Source organism: Podarcis tiliguerta (assembly GCF_965153285.1).
Source record: "Podarcis tiliguerta genome assembly, chromosome: 1".
NCBI classification, from domain to species: domain Eukaryota; kingdom Metazoa; phylum Chordata; class Lepidosauria; order Squamata; family Lacertidae; genus Podarcis; species Podarcis tiliguerta.
Window position 1 is genome coordinate 4,227,679 of NC_139534.1, and position 18,956 is coordinate 4,246,634.

The 18,956-nt window shown below is 40.8% G+C and overlaps 1 protein-coding gene across 2 annotated transcripts in view; it reads right to left on the bottom strand.

Moving 5' to 3' along the window:
- The window catches only part of PCNT (pericentrin), a 77,904-nt gene that overhangs the window by 1,803 nt on the left and 57,145 nt on the right, over nt 1-18,956 (bottom strand). The window contains exons 29-39 of one of the 2 annotated variants that reach the window (XR_014502312.1): nt 17,548-17,721; nt 15,050-15,245; nt 12,825-13,047; nt 11,342-11,492; nt 9,080-9,772; nt 8,073-8,341; nt 7,091-7,190; nt 4,000-4,158; nt 1,700-1,935; nt 569-694; nt 79-220 (exon numbers count right to left, since the gene is read on the bottom strand). Coding sequence is in view for 1 of the 2 variants with exons in the window: in XM_083400359.1 (XP_083256485.1) it covers nt 79-220; nt 606-694; nt 1,700-1,935; nt 4,000-4,158; nt 7,091-7,190; nt 8,073-8,341; nt 9,080-9,772; nt 11,342-11,492; nt 12,825-13,047; nt 15,050-15,245; nt 17,548-17,721 (2,432 nt within the window). In the remaining variant the exon portion in view is untranslated. The remainder of the gene's footprint in view (nt 1-78; nt 221-568; nt 695-1,699; nt 1,936-3,999; nt 4,159-7,090; nt 7,191-8,072; nt 8,342-9,079; nt 9,773-11,341; nt 11,493-12,824; nt 13,048-15,049; nt 15,246-17,547; nt 17,722-18,956) is intronic. The other variant, XM_083400359.1, reaches the window with a different exon arrangement.

Consider the following 18,956-nt stretch of genomic DNA (forward strand, 5'->3'; position numbering starts at 1 on the left):
ATGATTCAGAATGGTACATTAGTTAGAAAAAAGTAGAGCATGGATGACACCCACATTTGAAACAAATTCTACACAAACCTGTTATGCAGCTGCTGTGGTGGTTTAGGTGAGGAGTTCCCAAGACTCAAGAGATTGCTCCTGCCGCTGTGTCTCGCTTCCTGAGTTCCATCACCTGGGAACACCTCGTGCTGCTTTAGCACCTCGATTCTAGCCCTGGTACCTACATTGAACAGTATACAGTGATTCATTTAGACCTGAACCTATGGTCAATGAAGACAATTCTATAATGCAGGAAGGAAGGAACGTGTGCATTTGAAAAGTAAGATATAGCCTACAGAATTTTTTTTTACTGTATAAGCCGTGCATCAATACTGCAGCAGTCAGTCAAACATTTAAAAGCCTATTAACTATGAGTTGCTACAAGAGCAAACTCAAGTCCTGAGCATTCCCTATGGCTTCCCAACTCCTGCTTTCCGCATCACCATCCATATATCCAGAATCGAGAGATCTCCTTTAGTTTGTGTGGCTGCTTGCACTTCTGCACAAATAGATATATACTAATAATAACTTGTAATCAATCCACAGGATTCTTCTGGAGTTCTCACATGAATTGTGTCTAACGCTTGGAGAAACAGATTCCGACGGCATCTCTTTCCTGCCAACTTTGTGCCATTTTTTCACCAGAAACTTTAACCTTGAGGCAAAAAGACATGAATCAGTGTGCAAAATAGTTTTCATAGTACTTGCAAGATCTCACAAATCTGTACAAATGCCACCCACCACACTTACTGTGAAAATTCCAGGAAAAACATACAAGGTGGCCACACGTCCCCCCCCCACCACATACATCTCCCCCCCCCCAAATCCAAGGGCATTTCTACATTTCACAGGCCACACATGCAGATTTTTGTAAACTATCAAGCAGCATATCAAGTTTGCCAAACAAACAAACAAACAGACAGACAACATACCTCCCCTGTCATATACACCATACTGGAATGCCCACCACCCACCACTAAGTCAGTAAAGTCCCTCTGCTCAGCAACAGGGATCATCTCTAGCACTCTTTTCTTTCTTTCTTTAAAAAAAGCCATTACATCATCGCTGAATTTAGGGCAGTGCGGGTGGATTTAGAAGGCTGAGCCGAAGGGGCACAAAATTGAGAAGATCCATCACTTAGAAGATTCATTTTGGCCTCACTCAGGGTGCTGTACTACCAAAGGTTACCAAAGTCCACCCCTGGTTCAGTGCCCACTGCCAGCTCTACATGGCTAGTGGGCATGAAACAGCTGAGAAAACGGGTTGATTTTGTTTTGTTCTTTCCACCCACCTCAGCAAGTGCCCACTGCCAGGCCAAAGTGGCTAGCAGGTAACAAATGTGAAGGCCCTGGGGAATAAACCCAGGAAAATCTGGGATAAAGTCTTTAAAAAATCAAACTGATAAAACCTTATTTTCTTCTTTCCCTACCCATACACCCCCCATTCAACAACAACACTTCACAAGGCACTTTGACTGGCAGGTGCCCCTGGTTGCTTCACTTCCATTAGGACACATGGCTTGCCAACTGAGGATTTAAATTCTTTTGATTCAGTGGGGACTTTTTATTCCTCTTTAAAAAGAAAAAATAGATGATAACATGTAGTGAAATGTAGAAATAGGGAACAATTTGGTGATATTTGAAGAAAAGTGTTTGGTTACCTTGATACTGCAATCACCACTCTAATGGCAGACCTGAACTTTGTAAACGAACGGCTCCGTAATTCAGAGACGGTCAGATCAGGAGAAGGATAGATGCCCATGCGCGCTATGAGGGACAGGGTTGCTTGCTCGCATTCTTGGAATCCCCCCAGAAGCAGCAGAAGGTATTTTTTCTGATAAACCAGAGCTTTCCTAAAGCTCTCAGCTCTCAAATACTTCCTGTATAACTTTTGCATCTAAATTTTAAAGAGAGAAGAACATTGAGCTTACAGAAACCGATTACAAAAAGTACCTACCTCAACAATATTTCTCTGCAATCCATTTGTCTATGGCTGAGAGCTTTCCAAACTGTGTGTTGCATGAACGCTCCCCGCTCTCCTCCCAGGACTGGAAAGGCCTTGGCTTTACCTCCGGTTTCCTAGGAAAACTGAATTACTGTGTCGCAAAATGATGCATGTCTAAAAAACGTGTCACCAACATGAAAAGTTTGGAAAGCTCTGGCCTATGTGCTCTTAGCAGTTAAATGTTTAGAGGTCATGTGTGAGTATGAATGAATGCTTGCAGCCTAATTCATGAATGGTTCCTCTTCCCCCTTGAGTGCCTCAATGTTTTAATAACACTTTACACAATCCTCACCCTGGTCTGATCTGCCAGAACTCAGCTTTATTGGAAAAACAGCTGATTCTTCATCAAGTTTGCCATTTCTCAGTTTGGGAAGATTTGGGATTTTATCAGTTTGGGGTGATGCACCAGCTGCAATCCTATCTGTGCATAACAAATCTCTGCAGTAATCCATGACCTTATCATATCCAGAGTGTGCTATTGCAATACATTCTATGTGGGTCCGCCTTTGTAAACTACTTCATAGAATCAATGAATTGCAGAGTTGGAAGGGACCCAAGGGAATCTCAACTGAAGCATCCATGACAGATGGCCATCCAACCTCTGCTGAGAAACCTCCAAGGCAGAGGTCTACCAACTTCTGAGGGAGACCGTCCCACTGTTGAACAGCTCTTACCATCAGAAAGTCGGAATCTCCTTTAGTAGCTTCAGCAGATGAAGAATGCAGCAGCCTAGGTGCTGACGGTGGCTAAATGCTCAGTCTACATTATACCTATTCTGCATCTGTTGCACTGGCTTCTAGGCCAACTCAAAGTGCTAGCAGTAACTTTAAAGCCTTTAATTGTTTGGGGCCCTTCCCTCATAGAAGCTGGTCATAGGACTGTGCAATGGAGGCCCTGCTTGTGTGCCCTTCAGAAAGAGAGGGCACAGTTTTCGGAGGGGCCCCATAGGTCGGGATCATCCTCTCTGGAGATATATGATCAAAAACCTCCCCTTCAGTGGCACTGAGACTGGCTGAGGATTGTTTTTAATGAGGGGGCTCAATAGGCAGGAGTTTTTAGTTTTATATATGGCTGGCTGTGACATATTGAACTGAAGCATCTTTATTACTATTATTATGACTGATTTATGTTGCTTATGTTTTTTGTTTTTATTTTTCAATAAAATAAATTGAATTACAGCAAAATTACAACATAAATTATACATATAAAACCAAAAAGGAAAAACAAAAAAACAAAGAAAAACCATAACCATAACATTCACAATACATAACAAAATATACATAGACTTTGACTTCCTTCCACTGTTTTGGGACTTCAAATTTTCAATTTCCTTAATTGTTGTGTTATATTTATATTGCTTCTAACTTTATACCTATTACAACCATTTCTTCATTTCTTTGACCCTGCAGAACTTCACTCATTACATACCCATTACATACTCCAGAACGTTTTTTCATGTATTTTTTAACGCAGTCCCATTCTTTTATTAATTTTTGTTCTGATTGTCGCCTTAAGACTGCCATTAATTTTGCCAAATCTATATATTCACAAAGCTTAATTTGCCATTCTTTTACTGATGGGATTTCCACCCCCTTCCAATTTTTTGCTATAAGCATCCTGGCAGCTGTTGTTGTATACAGGAATACTTTTTTTGTTGCTAGGAATATCGTTTGTGATTAAACCCAGAAGAAATGCTTCCAGTTTCTTAATAAAAAATATTTTTAACATCTTATGTTTTATATGGATTTAAATGTAATCTGTACATTTATTAATAAATAAATACTCATTTTGGGAGTTCAAGATTTTCAACACAAGATTCCCTTAACCCCTGCTTTGAGCACTATACCCACCTACCCACCCTTCCTATTGCCAGCTAAATTTTGCTTCGTATGTTACTGTTGATATGCATGAGAACAGCTCAAAGGAAGAACAGCTCATATGCAGAGAAATTTTTACCTTCAGATTGGAAGATGAGATCGCTGACTTGTTTTCTGCCACAAAATTAGTTTTTGTTTGCTCTGTTGTTCGCAAGCCATTGTGCAAAATAGGTCTCTCCTCCTGATAAGCAGTCCCTTCCGATTCTTGCATGGAGTTAATAACACATGTAGGTTTGATCTAAGCATGACATTTAAAGACTGGTTCAAAACTTCAAAATTCAATACAATATAGGCAATGAAATTCAGCAACCTTTAAATATAATGGCCTGATACAGGTTGTGTGCTTTCCCTTGTGACTAGGGAAGAGGGATGGGGTAAACCACATCAGTGAGCAAGAAGGAGAAGTCTCTGCAAACTGTCTGTGCTACCCATGTACCTTAGGCTGTCTGTTGCCGACCTGGGCAAAGTCTCCCCCCACCACCCCAATGAAACCAAATTATATATTCCAAATTATACAAATTATCCAATAATCAAGCAAATCCCAATGTTATGCCTAATTATAAATTATTATTATTTTTTAGCTGACTTCCCATGCTTCGAGATCGGAGGGAATCCTAATCCTCTCATAGTTCTGCTGCATTTCAAAATATTACAATAATTCCCTTAATACATTGTGATGTTAATCCTTCATTATTTTCCAACAGCCTCTGTGTTCATTCTGCAAGTGAGTTTAAGTCCAAATAAAATGTTTCTGTGTGGATTTTATGTCTTACTCTTCTTCTTTATAGTCCAAATCTGTAATCCAAGATTCCCCTCTGTAAATTCACATCCTCTCGTCACAAACTGGTGTTTCTGCTGAATCAGTCCAGAAGCCTTCCACTGCAGGTAGCTGCCATATCGACATATCGACACACAGTCCAGATAAAATCAAATCATGGCGTCTGCCCAATGTTGTTCCTTTTCCTTAACCAGCTGCTATTCAAACATTAGCTTTTCCCGGGGAGGGGGGTTACCAAGTAAACTGGAAGTACAAATATCGAGGAGTAAAATGTTAGAGGTCCCCCCCCCCCCTTTCCTTAGCAATATATTTTGATTGAGCTAGCTGGTCAGTCTACTTTCGGTTTCACTCCTGGCTCCTTGTTAAATTAATACTGCGTCAGAAACCTCCCAAGCAGATATCCAAAGTTCTTTGGCATTTCCCCAGTTGTTAATGAGATGTCTCTTCTACTCCAGGGGAGTCTTTTGATCTTCTTCCAGGAAACCAAGAGTTGAAAGCCTTGATTTTCCTTTTCCCCCAGTCATTTCCACACGGTTAGTAATTATTAGAGTTATTAAAACCTTATTATATCAACAAACGCAAAATTTTTAGTCTCACTTGCTTTAGTAAGTCCAGCAGTTGTTCCTTCCAGAGGGGATTTGCCAAATGAAATCATATAGGCAAATATCGAAGGAAAGTAAATAAAGGTTCACCCCCCCCTTTCCGTTCTGTCAAACCGGCATCTCAGATGATAGTCCCTTTTCCAATTGAGTCTTCTAAATCTTCAGAGGCTGAATTAATTAGCAGAAAAAATCCTCCCTCTTCACTCAAAGCATGCCCATTATTTAAATCCAATTTTTCATCTTAAGAAATGGAGATTTGTTGCTCGCGGAGACAGCTTCGGAGAGTGCCAGAATTGCATGGAGGCTTTCCATCTAGTGCTCCCCAGCCCCTTATTCCCTCCAGATTTGGGGCCAGGTGTTGGGTGACTGGCCCTGGGGGAATTTGGGAGGCTGATTACTCTCATATCAGCCTCTAATTGCCTGTGCAAAATGGAGACGATGGAATTTCAGCCATCTTCCGTGGCGACGAGCCACAAGTCCGGCAAAGTCCTGCAGCCTTGCGGGGGGCAGGTAAATTCTTTTTACAAAATGAAGTTCAGGGACCTCGACCCCCATATCCTGGTCTGATGTGCTGCTCCATTGCGCATTTTCCTTCTTCAGATCCCCACTGGCATCAGATTAAAAAATGGAAGGCTCTCCCTGAATGCAGCCTGAGGAGCAGATAAGGCCCCACATGCCAGGGAGTCTAGGCAGAGTTTGATTTGAGGAGAGGTCTGGAAATCTGGCCTTTGTTTTCATGTTTTCTGTGTACCTTTTTGGCTTTGGTATGTGGGTCATGATTCTGACGGGAAAGAGTAGGGAGAAGGAGAGCGTCTCTTACAGGGTCTCGAATTTTGTTTTTTCTTGAGGATTGAGCGCTGTTTACTGGATTCAATGCCTCGGGTTACTTGAATTGATAACTGGATCCAGAGCCACCAAGGTAGATGAAAACCACCTGAAATTCTCAACTGGTGCATAAAAGTGCAGTCTTTCTAGGGGAGCATTAAGAGCATCATGTGGTCTGCTGAGGGCTCTGGCAGCCACTAATTTAGTAATTCCCTCCACTTCTGAAATACATTCCTGTATGATGGTAAGAAAGGAGGAATACGGTTCCTTTTGAGGCATTCCCTCTCCCCTATGGCTCTAAAACACAAACCATTTTTGTTTGAAGAAGACCTGCATTGCCTGTTGGCTCACTCAGTGTTGTGTCCACCAGAGGTTGCGCCCATTGTAGCAGAGTTGATTCTGTGGCTGTTTTCTTTGGCTGTGGCCTTTGCTGCCTTACATTAAATCCATTGGCTCTTCTTGTGAGGAGCCGCTGGTTTCTTTACTTTAATTATGGGGCCCAGAGATTTCTTTTTAGGAAAGTGGATGAGTAAAGAGAGAGATTTTGGGGAAGCAAAAAGAGGAATACAGCTGAACTGAAGTAAAAAGGTATAAAGAGAAGAGAAAGTTAAAGAGAGCTCAAAAGGCAAGCACAAAGAAAAGGAGCAAGGACATCTACTTAAGCTGGCAGGAAGACAAAACTAGAGAGATGCTGATAGGAAAATGAGGAGAAGCAGTCAAAAGAATAATAGAGCTTTCCTTCTTAAGTTGCTAGAGCAGTTAGGACCAAGCATGGCTGCTGCACAGCTCTTGTCTGCCAGGAAAATAGCTCACAGATATTTAGGATGAACTCTTCCTTCAACCCCCTCAAAAGGTGAAATGGGTTACCCGCCTTTTTTTTTTTCCTTTAAAAAAAAATTGCTTATAAGCATTAACTGAAGTATGAACAATGGCTTATGAAAATAAAATAAAATGAACCCTCTTACTGGAGATTTGGAGGAGGCCAGTAACTCTGCTTTAAGTTCCTCAACTATATGCAACAAGGCTGCAACTGCTTCATCATTTGAAGGAGGCCAGTTAACTGTTCTGTTAAATAAAGGGTAGAAAAAAAGAAATAATCCAAGTAATTGTAGACTCCGTTGCTGTGCCATGGAACAGATCTGCCTCTGTACATATGAAGCCTGAACCATTTGACATTAAGACAGCATATAAAACAGAAGTAATTCACCAACTGTATAAGGAATAACATTCACCAGTAAAAAAGTACTAATGCGTTTTTATGAAAGTAACGAAGGCATCACTTTTTTCAGGCACACCTTACCTTCCACGTTCATGTAGACTGAGCATATATGGTAAGCTGGGGCCTGAAAGTGTCATGAACTGCCACATTCAGGCCTGATTCAGACCATTGTTTAGTGTTACATCAGCACCAGCAGGTGCAAACTTTGAGCTGCTTTGAATCGTGTGCAGGTACGAGCACGTGTATACGTATGTGTGTGTGAGTGTATTCATATTCCTTACTGAAGGTAAAGCAGAAAAATGTAATTTTTAAAATGTAATAATAGTTCAGGTCAGGCTTCCTCAACCTTGGCCCTCCAGATGTTTTTGGCCTACAAATCCCATGATCCCTAGCTAGCAGGACCGGTGGTCAGGGATGATGGGAATTGTAGTCTCAAAACATCTGGAGGGCCGAGGTTGAGGAAGCCTGTTTTAGATGCATTACATCTGAATTGGGCCTTAGGGTCAAGAATCTTGTTGACATGTAATAGTTTTAGGATTTTATCTAAGGAAACTAATGTTTCTAGTTGGTGCAGAGAAAATTTCCAATTACTAGGACTGGATAAGACATTAGTAACAAATTATGGAAACCAGGTCTCATAGCTGTGGTGGTCCCTCAGTTTTGATAAGGTATTTCAAACACGAGAAATACAAAATTGGTTTCAATTAAGATCCTTGTAAAATACTCACCGCTCTGTAGTTTTATATATGAACTCAGAAAGATAACCTGCAGCAATGAGCAACTGTTCTCTGATGTTTTCTAATTTCTGCTGCTCCACATGGAGCATTACTGTATCTGTTGTAAAGTGGGTGTAATGATTTTTTGAAGGACATGGAGGAAGTTCATCTTGATTTTTATGACAATTAAGGTATCTTTCCTGTTTCTCCAAGTGTTCTAGAATCTGTTGCAAATCCTTTGTTCTTCTAGTGTTCTGCCAACGTTGCAATTCCAGCTCATGCTATGGGAATAGAAGCATAGCTATTTGCAATATATAAAAATAAAGTAGCACTTTGCAATGCACACAGGAAATAATTCACAAGCTGTAGGAAGAAGTTAGCATCTAAGCTCTTCCATGCCATGAAATCCATTACTAACAAGATGAAGTGGGGGGGGGGGGAGAGGAATGTTATTTGCAGAAGTGGTTGGTGGAAAGGGTGGTGCTGCAGTGAGCACCAGTGAGAGTACTGGGTTGGCTTTGCCAGGGCACCCACACCACCCTTCTTGTCCCCCCAATATGTGGCAGTGTCAGGCGGCCAGGTCCACAGTCCTATCCTTCCCTGTGGGCCGCTACTGGTTCTCTGAAACACACTTTTCTATGTCTCTTTACTATTAAATAAATCCTTAACTCACCTGAACCCTCATATCAGGTTCTGTCATTTATACATTCAAAGTATAAAAGGCTAAAATAATCTGAAAAGGGGGAAGGCATCCTGGTAAAACCAGTGTCTCATTTATCCTGGGATATGCAAAGCTGAGTAAGGTGCAACTTTCTCCACAAACACCCAATGTGAATAATACAAATTAGGAAAGCATACTGGTAAAAAAAATAAAAAATAAAATCTTTGTGGTGATGTTTTTATTGTATCATAGGGCAGACTATTGAGGTAACAAATCCATGGCTATAAATAAGTAAAAAGGCCTCTGAACTTTTTCAAGCCAGGGCTGAAAAAAGTAAAAAGAAACCACATGTTCTTACCAGACTTTCTCCAGCTTCCTGTAGTTGCTGCAGTTTGCCAAATTCTGTTTGTTGTTCCTGCTTTATTTCTCTTCTTCTTTGTTCTGCCCCTCTTTCCTGCTCCCTCAGTAATCTGAGAATGGACTGCAACTGATCCCATTTCTTTCTCATTTGTATATCTTTCTCTGTCTGTATCTTCAAGGCATGGATAATGTCCTCTTTTTGACTTTGCAGAGCAGCCTGTGCGGCCTGTAAAGTGGTGTGGAGCTCTTGTTCTTTCGGAGGTTGTTCAGAGGGAATCTGCATTTCACCCATTTGCTTCTTTGAATCGAGTACTTGCTGCCGCGTCTTCTCAATTATGGCTAAAAGATTCCTGGCATGGGACCTCTCTTTGTACAACTGAGCTTTCAGTTCCTGCAATGAATCGTTATGCTTACAAGACCCACATTCATTTATTCTCATGCTCAGCTGTTCTGTCAAAATACGCTCATGTTTCAAAGCACTTAAAAGTTCTAAACTGCGATTCTTCTCAACATCTTCACTTTTCTGCAGTTCTAAGAGTTTATTTTTATATTGGGACAATAATGCTTCACAGCGAGAATGTTCAATCTCAAGTTCTTTACGAAGATTACTGTTTGCTGACTGTTCATGCTCTAAAGCCACAGACAGTTGGTTGTTTTGAATGCACTGCAGTTCCAAGGCAGCCTGCAACTCCTGTACAGAAGAAGGGAAAAATCACTACAATTACACAAGACTTTCAATGTCTCAGAGGAATTCCAGATTGTAAATTAAAATTAAAAAGCAGATTCTGAACCAGAAGCCCACAACCTGCTAATTCTAACTAAATTATTGGTAATTTGACCAGCGACAATTCACATATTTGTCTAGGGTGGAGCTTGATGCCTCAAACTCAGCAGGTCTCCCATAGCCTTTTAAATAATGTGTATATATCAACTCCAGGACCAGGCTGTGAATCATGGACAATTCTTCTTGGCATTAATTATCTGTTGGCATTCGCAAAATAGCGTGGTACCTCACATTTTCAGGAATGAGCCATGCACTGCAAATATGCATGTTCTGTTGTGCCCTGGCCATCATTTGTTGTCCATCAGTTGGAATACTTTTAATTTAGAGAAAAATATGTTTTGGATTATTAAAAGTTAAATTGGTATTTTGGGGGAGGAAAACTGCATGCAATTGGAAGCAAGTTTTCTTCACATTTGAAACGTTTTTGTGTGTTTGTTCAGTTTTTTGGCAATAGATGTATAGGTATAATCAATACCCTAATTCAAAAACTTATGTTGTGTGGTATGGCTTACTTTTGAAGTAAGAGGTATGTGGTCAATCTTGTTTGAAAATCATACATGGGCCCTCTTACACAGAAGCTCTTTTCCTGTCCATACAAGTGCAGAGAAAAAATAATTGTGTGTGTGTGTGTGTGTGTGTGTGTGTGTGTGTGTGTAGAGACAGTGGCACTCTCTGCACATGTACTGTGGCACCCAAAAAAAAGAAAAGAGGTTTCGTACAAGTCCTATTATGATAAAACAGCAAAACTAAAAATTGCAGCCCCCCCCCCCATTGCAGCTCTACAAAGTTAAAATGTTACTAGCCATGACTGCCACCCACTTATCAACGAATGTTACTGGTGAGGCAGTGGAAGGACAAGGTTTAATTCTGCCCCCTTGTGTACTTTTCCTTCAAGCAGGTGGGGTGAAGGACTCTCGCTGCTGCCTTACTTAAAGGAGAAGCAGAGCTGCATCAAGGGGCAAGTCCTTTGCAAAAACAGTCTTGTCCTTTAAACATCTGAGTGATCAGGCAGGGGGGAAGGAACTCCTTTACTCAGCCCGAAGTTTAAACAGAAGCGGGGGGAAAGCTGCTTCAAAGACCACTTTTCCAAAGGGCTTTAAGACAGTCCTCTGGAGGCTACCTTAAGCCCTTTGCAAAGATCCCTGCCCTCCCTTTTTCAACCTCCAACACTGGAGTTTAAAGGCGGAGGGCTGAGACATGCAAATCAGTATGACCTTCTATGAATGACAGGTTTCTGGGATTGCCCACCTGTCATATTTGACTTGTGAGGTCAATCCTGGAAGCAAAAGGTTCCCACCCCTGATGTAGAATACATTCATTTATTAAAAGGCCTTCCCTGCTGCATTTTTTAAAACAAACAAAAATTAAATAAAATCTTACTTATGGTTTCCTGAAAGCAGGATTTAGAGGCATGCTAAAACAGAATACATAAGCTTGAGTAGTAAAAAAGGCTATAATTTCCCCACAAGATTTTACCTCTATTGCTTTTGACTTCTCTTCCTCTTTTAACTTGTGCTGATGTTGTTGTTCATCTAACATGTGCTGTAGTTCTTTTTCTTTAACTTGTTCATTTTGGAAGTCTTGAAGAACAGCTGTCATATCTTTCTCCTTATTTTCCAGTGCAGAACTGCAACATACAAAAGTTCTATGTATTATTTTTTTTAAAAAAACTGCTAACCTGCATCTTTCTTTTTAAGCAGACATGCAGCTGTATCCAACTTAGTTCTAATCAGACTAATCCACTAAAATTAATAGACCTAAGGTTAACCACACCCATTTATTTCAATGGATCTGCTCCAAGTAAAATGAACACCTGGACACACAACCCAATGCCTTTAGTAACTGAGCAAGAAGAAAAAACAATCAAGTATCATGGGAGGGGTGTTTCTAGGACTAAGGTGAAGCTGTGACGCTCCCTTGTTATTTTTGCTATTGGATGCTGCATGTTGTTCAAGTAATCTTATCATATTTATAGTATTCAAACGTGGTGTTCTGTATGTTATTATATTTTTGTTTTGCTACGTCATTATGAAATTGTTTGCAATGCATCTGTTTCTTTGTTATGAGCCTCTTTGGGCAGGCTTTTTTGTGGGAATATGAATAAATGAATGAATAAAACACTTTGATAGTGCTTTTTATTATGTCAGGAACACTTCTTAACTTTTAACGTTTCAGCACAGGTTGGTATAAACAGTGAATTCTCAAGCTGAAACACTTCCTATACTAGAGTCCTAGAAACAAAAATCAGGAAGGTACTCTGCAGTTGGAACCCCAGGGACATGTGGAAAGGGGAACTGGAATAAGAAATTTGTGACAACAATTATGTTGTTCTTTGATTGTATAGTAAAATCAATCATTAAAAATCACAACTAGAGGTAGTGGGTAGGTAAAAGGTAAAGGTAAAGAACCCCTGACAGTTAAGTCCAGTCACGAACGACTCTGGGGTTGCAGCGCTCATCTCGCTTTACTGGCCAAGGGAAACGATGTTTGTCCGCAGACAGTTTTTCCGGGTCATGTGGCCAGCATGACTAAGCCGCTTCTGGCAAAACCAGAGCAGCGCACAGAAACGCCGTTTACCTTCCCACCGGAGCGGTACATATTTATCTACTTGGACTTTGACGTGCTTTTGAACTGCTAGGTTGGCAGGAGCTGGGACCGCGCAATGAGAGTTTACCCTGTCGCGGGGATTCAAACCGCCAACCTTCCGATCGGCAAGCCCAAGAGGCTCAGTGGTTTAAACCACAGTATTTAGGCAAATACTGAAATGCAAAAAGTTGTTAGAATAGGACTGTTTTGTAATACAGGAGGATTGGGGTACAAAGGCACCCCAGAACTTAACTGAATGTCTCCAGTATGATACAAACTGAGAGCAGGAAGAACTTCACAATAAGACATTTACTTGGAAATTGTAGCTGTAGCTTGTTCTAAATGCAAACCGAATGCCCTTGGAAGTCCTTACCTGTACTTAACTATGTCTTCCTGGAGGTCCTGTAGGGATTTTTGGAGCCTCTCATTTGTTTGCTTGCTTTCACAGAGATCTGATTTCAAGTTCGATATTGCGCTGTGTTCCTGTTTCAGTAGTTCATGCATCTCAGAGGATTTCTCTTGTTCACTTTTTAGAGAAGCCTGCAAGTCACTTGCAATGGATTTCTCCTGCTGAAGTTTATATTCTAGTAATTCAACTGAGAACAAATACAAAGTTACAACAAAATTTAAAAAATTAAATCCATTTCAATAACTTAAAAGTAATTTCCCCAATATAACTTTAAAAAATGACAAATGAAGTGGATTTTTAAAGGCACATAAATGCAGTATGTATTGTGACATTTCTGGATGAAAGGACTTGTTGGCAACACTTTGCTTCACTTTCTGTTTTCCCATGCTTGCTTCACATTAGGCTATAAAAGGGCTGCCATTCGTTACTTTCAGATTTCACCTATCCAAGGCACATTTAATTTAGAAGGCCAAGTCAATAAACCAGATTCAGTGCACTGCTCATATAGATTTTTACTTGTATGAAATTTCACTTGACCAAGTGAAATAATAATATATGAAGGATTTGTGTAAGTCTGTATGACATCATCATCATCATTATTCATTATGTGGAAGAGACAAATTCTCTGTTTCTTCAGTTGTGGAACTCATTTTTCACAGAAACCCAGCAAGAACATTTGACCTATGCCTTTACTGCTGAAGTTAAACAGGTATGAACTTTCTCCAACAAGTGACCTGAGGTACCAACAGTGCTTGCCTTATCTTTTATGGGCATTCTTAGCAGTGATGTAGAATGCTTTGTTAGAGCATGCATAGAATTCTACCAGTGTCTTCCTGAAAAAGCTTCTCAAAAACACCCTTAGCAAGAATCTTTCAGTGGGGAGATACAGGAACAGCTCTATGACAAGCCAGTGACAGAAAACCAAATGGCTGCTAATTCTGCATTCTAATGTGGTATAATTCTGACTATGTATATGGCACTTAGGTTATACAGGGTAGAAACTCCTCTGGAGAAGCTTCTAACTCCCTGATGTGTTCTCACGCATATGCACGATAGCACTGTCAGAACATCTGGCATACCAAACCCATAAGGCAAAAAATGGGGGGGGGGGGGGACCAAACAGGGTAATTGTGTTGGTACTTCCTTTTCTTCTTACATACAGGCAAATGGGAGTTCATCCCCCTGTGTCTGATGGGGAGGGATTTACTGTCACAGTGCAGTAACCATACTTGATTCTTCATGAGTGGAAGACAGATGGCCATTGTACTCATTACTTTGCTGCTGCTTGTTACAAAAAAAGTATGTATGGTTTAGGACCGCAATATCTCAAGGACTGCCTCTCCCCATATAAACTGACCCAGACTCTGTGATCATCTTCTGAGGCCCTCCTTCCTTGTGTGCCTCACCCACAAGAGGTCCAAAAGGTGGCAACATGAGAACAGGCCTTTTCTGTGGTGACTCCCTCTTTGTGGAATGCTCTCCCCCAGGGAGGTTTGTCTGGCGCCTTCATTATACACCTTTAGGTGCCAGGCAAAAACATTCCTCTTCCCCCAGGCCTTAGGCTGATTAATATTTTACGGCCTTTAAAATGTTGTGGGTTTTTTTTGCTGGGGGCGGGTATTATTGTTTTGTTATTAAGTATTTATTTTGTGCTTCTATCCTGTATTTTTATCTTGTGAACTACCCTGAGATTTTCACATGAAGGATGGTATATAAATTTTAACAATGAGGAGGAAGAGGAAACTGAGATATGATAGCCATCTTCAAATATCTCAAGGACTGTCTCATGGAGCAAACTTATTTTCTTCTGCTCCAGAGGGTAGGAACCAATGGCTTCAAGTTACAAGAAAGGAGATTCCCACTAAACACCAGGAAGAACTTTCTGGCAGTTAGAGCTGTTCAACATGGAACAGACTCCCTCGGGAGGTGGTGGACTCTTCTTCCTCACAGATCTCTAAGCAGAGGTTAGATGTTATCTGGCATGGATCCTTTTGTTGTGTTTCCTGCACTGTAGTTGCTTGGACTAAATGACCCTTAGGGTCCCTTCCACCTCTACAATTCTATTATTACATGATAAAAGTGTTTGCAAAATAAAGATTAAAGATATAACTCCTTGCATCCTGTTTCTCAGTCAAATGAAGGAATGGTAAAAAGTAAGTAACATTCTGTAAACTTCCATAAGGTACTACCCTGCCTTCGAAGTTGATGTTCTTGTTTACTCTGATGATTCTCTGTATTTATAAGTGTTTCTTGGAGCTGTTGCAGCTTCTCCTGGCTTTGAAGATGCATCAGTCGCAACTCTGCTTCGAGGTCCTGTATTTCAGTAAGCAAGCTGTTCCTATCTGAAGAAAGAAGATGCTCCAGAACTAGCTTTTGCTGTTGTTCCTGAAATGAAAATAAGTCCACGTTACATATTAAATAACTTATTTCAGTTTCTTTGAGGATGTAAATTCTTACATCCAATCCTTTAAACTACATAACCAATTTCCAACCTAGGTTGTTATATTAGGCTGGTTACTGTACCTTAAAAGGATAGCCTAACTACTGGATCCTTTGCTGTCACCTGAGGCTCAGGTGGCCTCGGTGGCGTGGAGTGCCTTCCATCGGCTTCATCTGGTGGCCCGGCTGCACCCCTGTGTGGACAGGGATAGTCTAACTTCTGTTGTCTATGCTCTGGTAAACTCAACGTTTGATTATGGAAATGCATTATACATATAGCCTCTGAAAACGGTTTGAAAACTTCAGCTAGAGCAGAATTCAGCAGTCAGGTTGCTCCCCAGAGCAAGATGGTTTGAGCATATTACACTGATCCTGGTCTGACTGCACTGGCTGTCAATTAGTTTCCAGGCCCAATTCAAAGTGCTGGTTTTGACCTATAAAGCCTTAAATGGCTCAGGACCACAATATCTCAAGGACCGCCTCTTTCCATATGAAAGACCCTGAAATCATCTTCTGGGGCCCTTTTTCAGGTGCCGCTTCCACGAGAAGTCCGCAGGATGACAACACAATAATGGCCCTTTTCTGCAGGGGCTCCTCATCTGTGGAATGCTCTCCCCAGGGAAGTTCACCTGGCGCCTTCATTATACACATTTAGGCGCCAGACAAAAACGTTCCATTTTAACCAGGCCTTTGGTTGATCTGATCGACATTCTATGCCCTTTTAAAATGTGCTTCTTTGAGAGGGGGTTATCACGTTGTTTTTATTTTGATTATATATATTGTGGTTTTTATGTTGAACTTTTCTGTGAACCACCCTGAGACCTCCAGCTATAGGGCGGTATATAAATTCAATCATTAAATAATAATAAATAATAATAATAAATAATAATAAATAATAATGGATGCTTGCTTTTTTCTTCCTTCCTCACCTTCCCTTTTCCTTATGTGCCATGCCTTTTCGTCTGCCCAAGGGCAGAGACTAACAGTTTTGTAAGCTATTCTAAGAACGTTTTGAGGTAAAGTGCTGGGTGAAATAATTTGAATCAGGAGTGGGGAACCCCTGGCTTGTGGGCCTAATTAAGCTTGCCAAGTCTCCCCATTTTGGTGGTCAAATTGGCCAGCTAGGCCCACCTGCCCTACACCTGATAACATATATGATGTTAAGTACGGGGCAGGTAGCTGGGCCAAAAGGTGATGAACTGATTGGTGGCAGCTGCAAAACCCTTTGCATGATGCACTGACGCCCTTACAACCAGCTGATTTTTAGCACAGGGATCTATCTCTGCAAGCCTCCTTAGCTGGGGTCAGCTGCACTAGGGAGTTTCTCTTCAGGAATCCCACGTGCAGCTGAGGGGGCTAGAAGGAGTGTCTTGGATTTAAAGGGATTCCTCGTAACAGATGATCATCTGATCACAAAATCATGGGTGGCAGTTAATGGATTGAAGTTGAAGTACTGTTTCTGGGGGACAGGGGCTAGGCAGGAGTGGGGGACTCCCTGGTCCTGAACTGTGCACTTAAAGGACCAGGTGTGCAGCCTGGGGGTCATTTTGGACTCACATCTCTACATGGAGGCACAGGTTAGTTCTGTGTCCAGGACATCTGTCTGCCAGTTCCATCTGGTATGCCAGCTGCAACCCTACCTGCCTGCACACTATCTTGCCAGGGTGGTATATGCTCTGGTTATCTTCAAATTGGTCTACTGCAATGTGCTCTACATGGAGCGACCTTTGAAGGTTACTCGGAAACTACAACTAATCCAGTAGGCAGCAGCTAGACTGGTGATTGGGAGCAGCCGCCAGGACCATATAACACTAGTGCTAAAGGAGCTACACTGGCTCCCACTACATTTCCAAGCACAATTCAAAATGTTGGTTATAGCCCTGAAGGAGCGCCTCCACCTCCATCGTCCAGCCCAGACACTAGGGTCCAGCTCCGGGGTACTTCTGAAGGTTCCCTCACTGCAAGACATGGAGCTACAGGGAACCAGGCAGAGGGCCTTCTCTGTAGAGGTGCCTCTCCTATCAGATGTCAAACAGATAAACTACTATTTGACTTTAGAAGACATCTGAAGACAGCCCTGTTCAGGGAAGTTTTAAATGGTTGATGTTTTATTGTGTTTTTAATAGTTTGTTGGGAGCCACCCAGAGTGGTGGTGGTAATAATAATAATAATATCTAACAGGATGCATTTCTTGTCTCGATTTCAGAAGGCGAATATTACATAGTAAACCACTGGAAAATTCTCATACTTGTTGTTCCACTATATGTTCCAGCTTTTCTATTAATGATCCTTCGTCTCCAGAGCCAGGATTGCAAAAATGTGTCTGTAAGTAGCTTTGTAACATGTTTCGCTCCTTTTCCAATACACACTGGACTGCTTGAAGTAGGTCTCCTCTCCAGTCAAAAAAAGCAGGTGTATTTTCCTACAAGACAGGATGGATAATCAACAATAAATCACAATTCCCATTTTCTACAAGATTGGAAAACTTATTTTAAAAGTTTTGATATTTTCATAATACATTACAATAAAAAACAAACTGATCTAAGCAAAAATAAATACATGAGAAAGAGAAAAAAGCAAATAACTATTAATATTAAATAGTCATAATAAAAACCTGTTAGTCCCACAATTAACTCTAAACTGAATCAATACATCTATCACATACATTAAGCTGAAAAAGGTTTTTCTATGAAGAACCAATCTGATGATTTCTCAAATATGTTTATACATATTTTACCTATCAGACATTAGCATTTCACTTTCACCTAATGAAAACAAAGGACACTTTTCTTCCCTGTAACTGTAAGACATTTCATTTTGCTTCTTTTTGCGTGTGTGTTAGGGTGAGGCTGGTCTAAGATAGAGCAAAGCAGAATGATGTAAAACAGGAAAGAAGAAAAAATTGTCCAGTGTTCAGCGTTCTGGAATTATTAGACTTAAACTCTGTATTCAAATATTTTAAAGACATTCCCTCTCTAGGTAAAAAAGTATGCAAAATGTATACTGTGTGACAAATAACTCTTTTTCAGAGTGTAAATAATATTTTATTTGGCTAAAATTATAAGGTTTAGTTGTCAAATTTGCACTATTGTTTAAGAAATATATAAAGTATCAATGGGAAATTTGATTTAAATAATATAAAATTGGCCCTTTCAAATAATCAATTTAAGTTAAACACCTGATTTAAATCAAATCCACCTACCACAAAGGAACACCAATCTATATTTTTGGTGCTGCTGCTCTTTTCATGGTTTCTCTGCAGAAATGAAAGACCTTCCACTAATCCACAGGTACCTAATCAAACCATAGCACTCTTGCATCCCCTGCCTCATTAGGTAAATGGACAGAACAGATAACATGCCAGCATCCCTTGACATACCATATATATTCCTAGCAAGCCATAAATGGAAGTGCCCATATCTGCCCCAATGTGGAAATGCTAATTTTATGATCCAATTCACCTTAGGAGGAATTGCACTAGAACTGTTTGCCTTAGAAGGACTAGTTGTCCCCATCCGTCTCTACAGAATTTTCCTTTGCCAGACTTCTGAATTGACTGGGATGCAAGTGCTCAGCTTTTTAGAAATCACCAAGTCAAACAGAATTCATTCCGGAAGTCCATTCGACTTCCAAAACATTTGGAAACCAAAGTGCGGC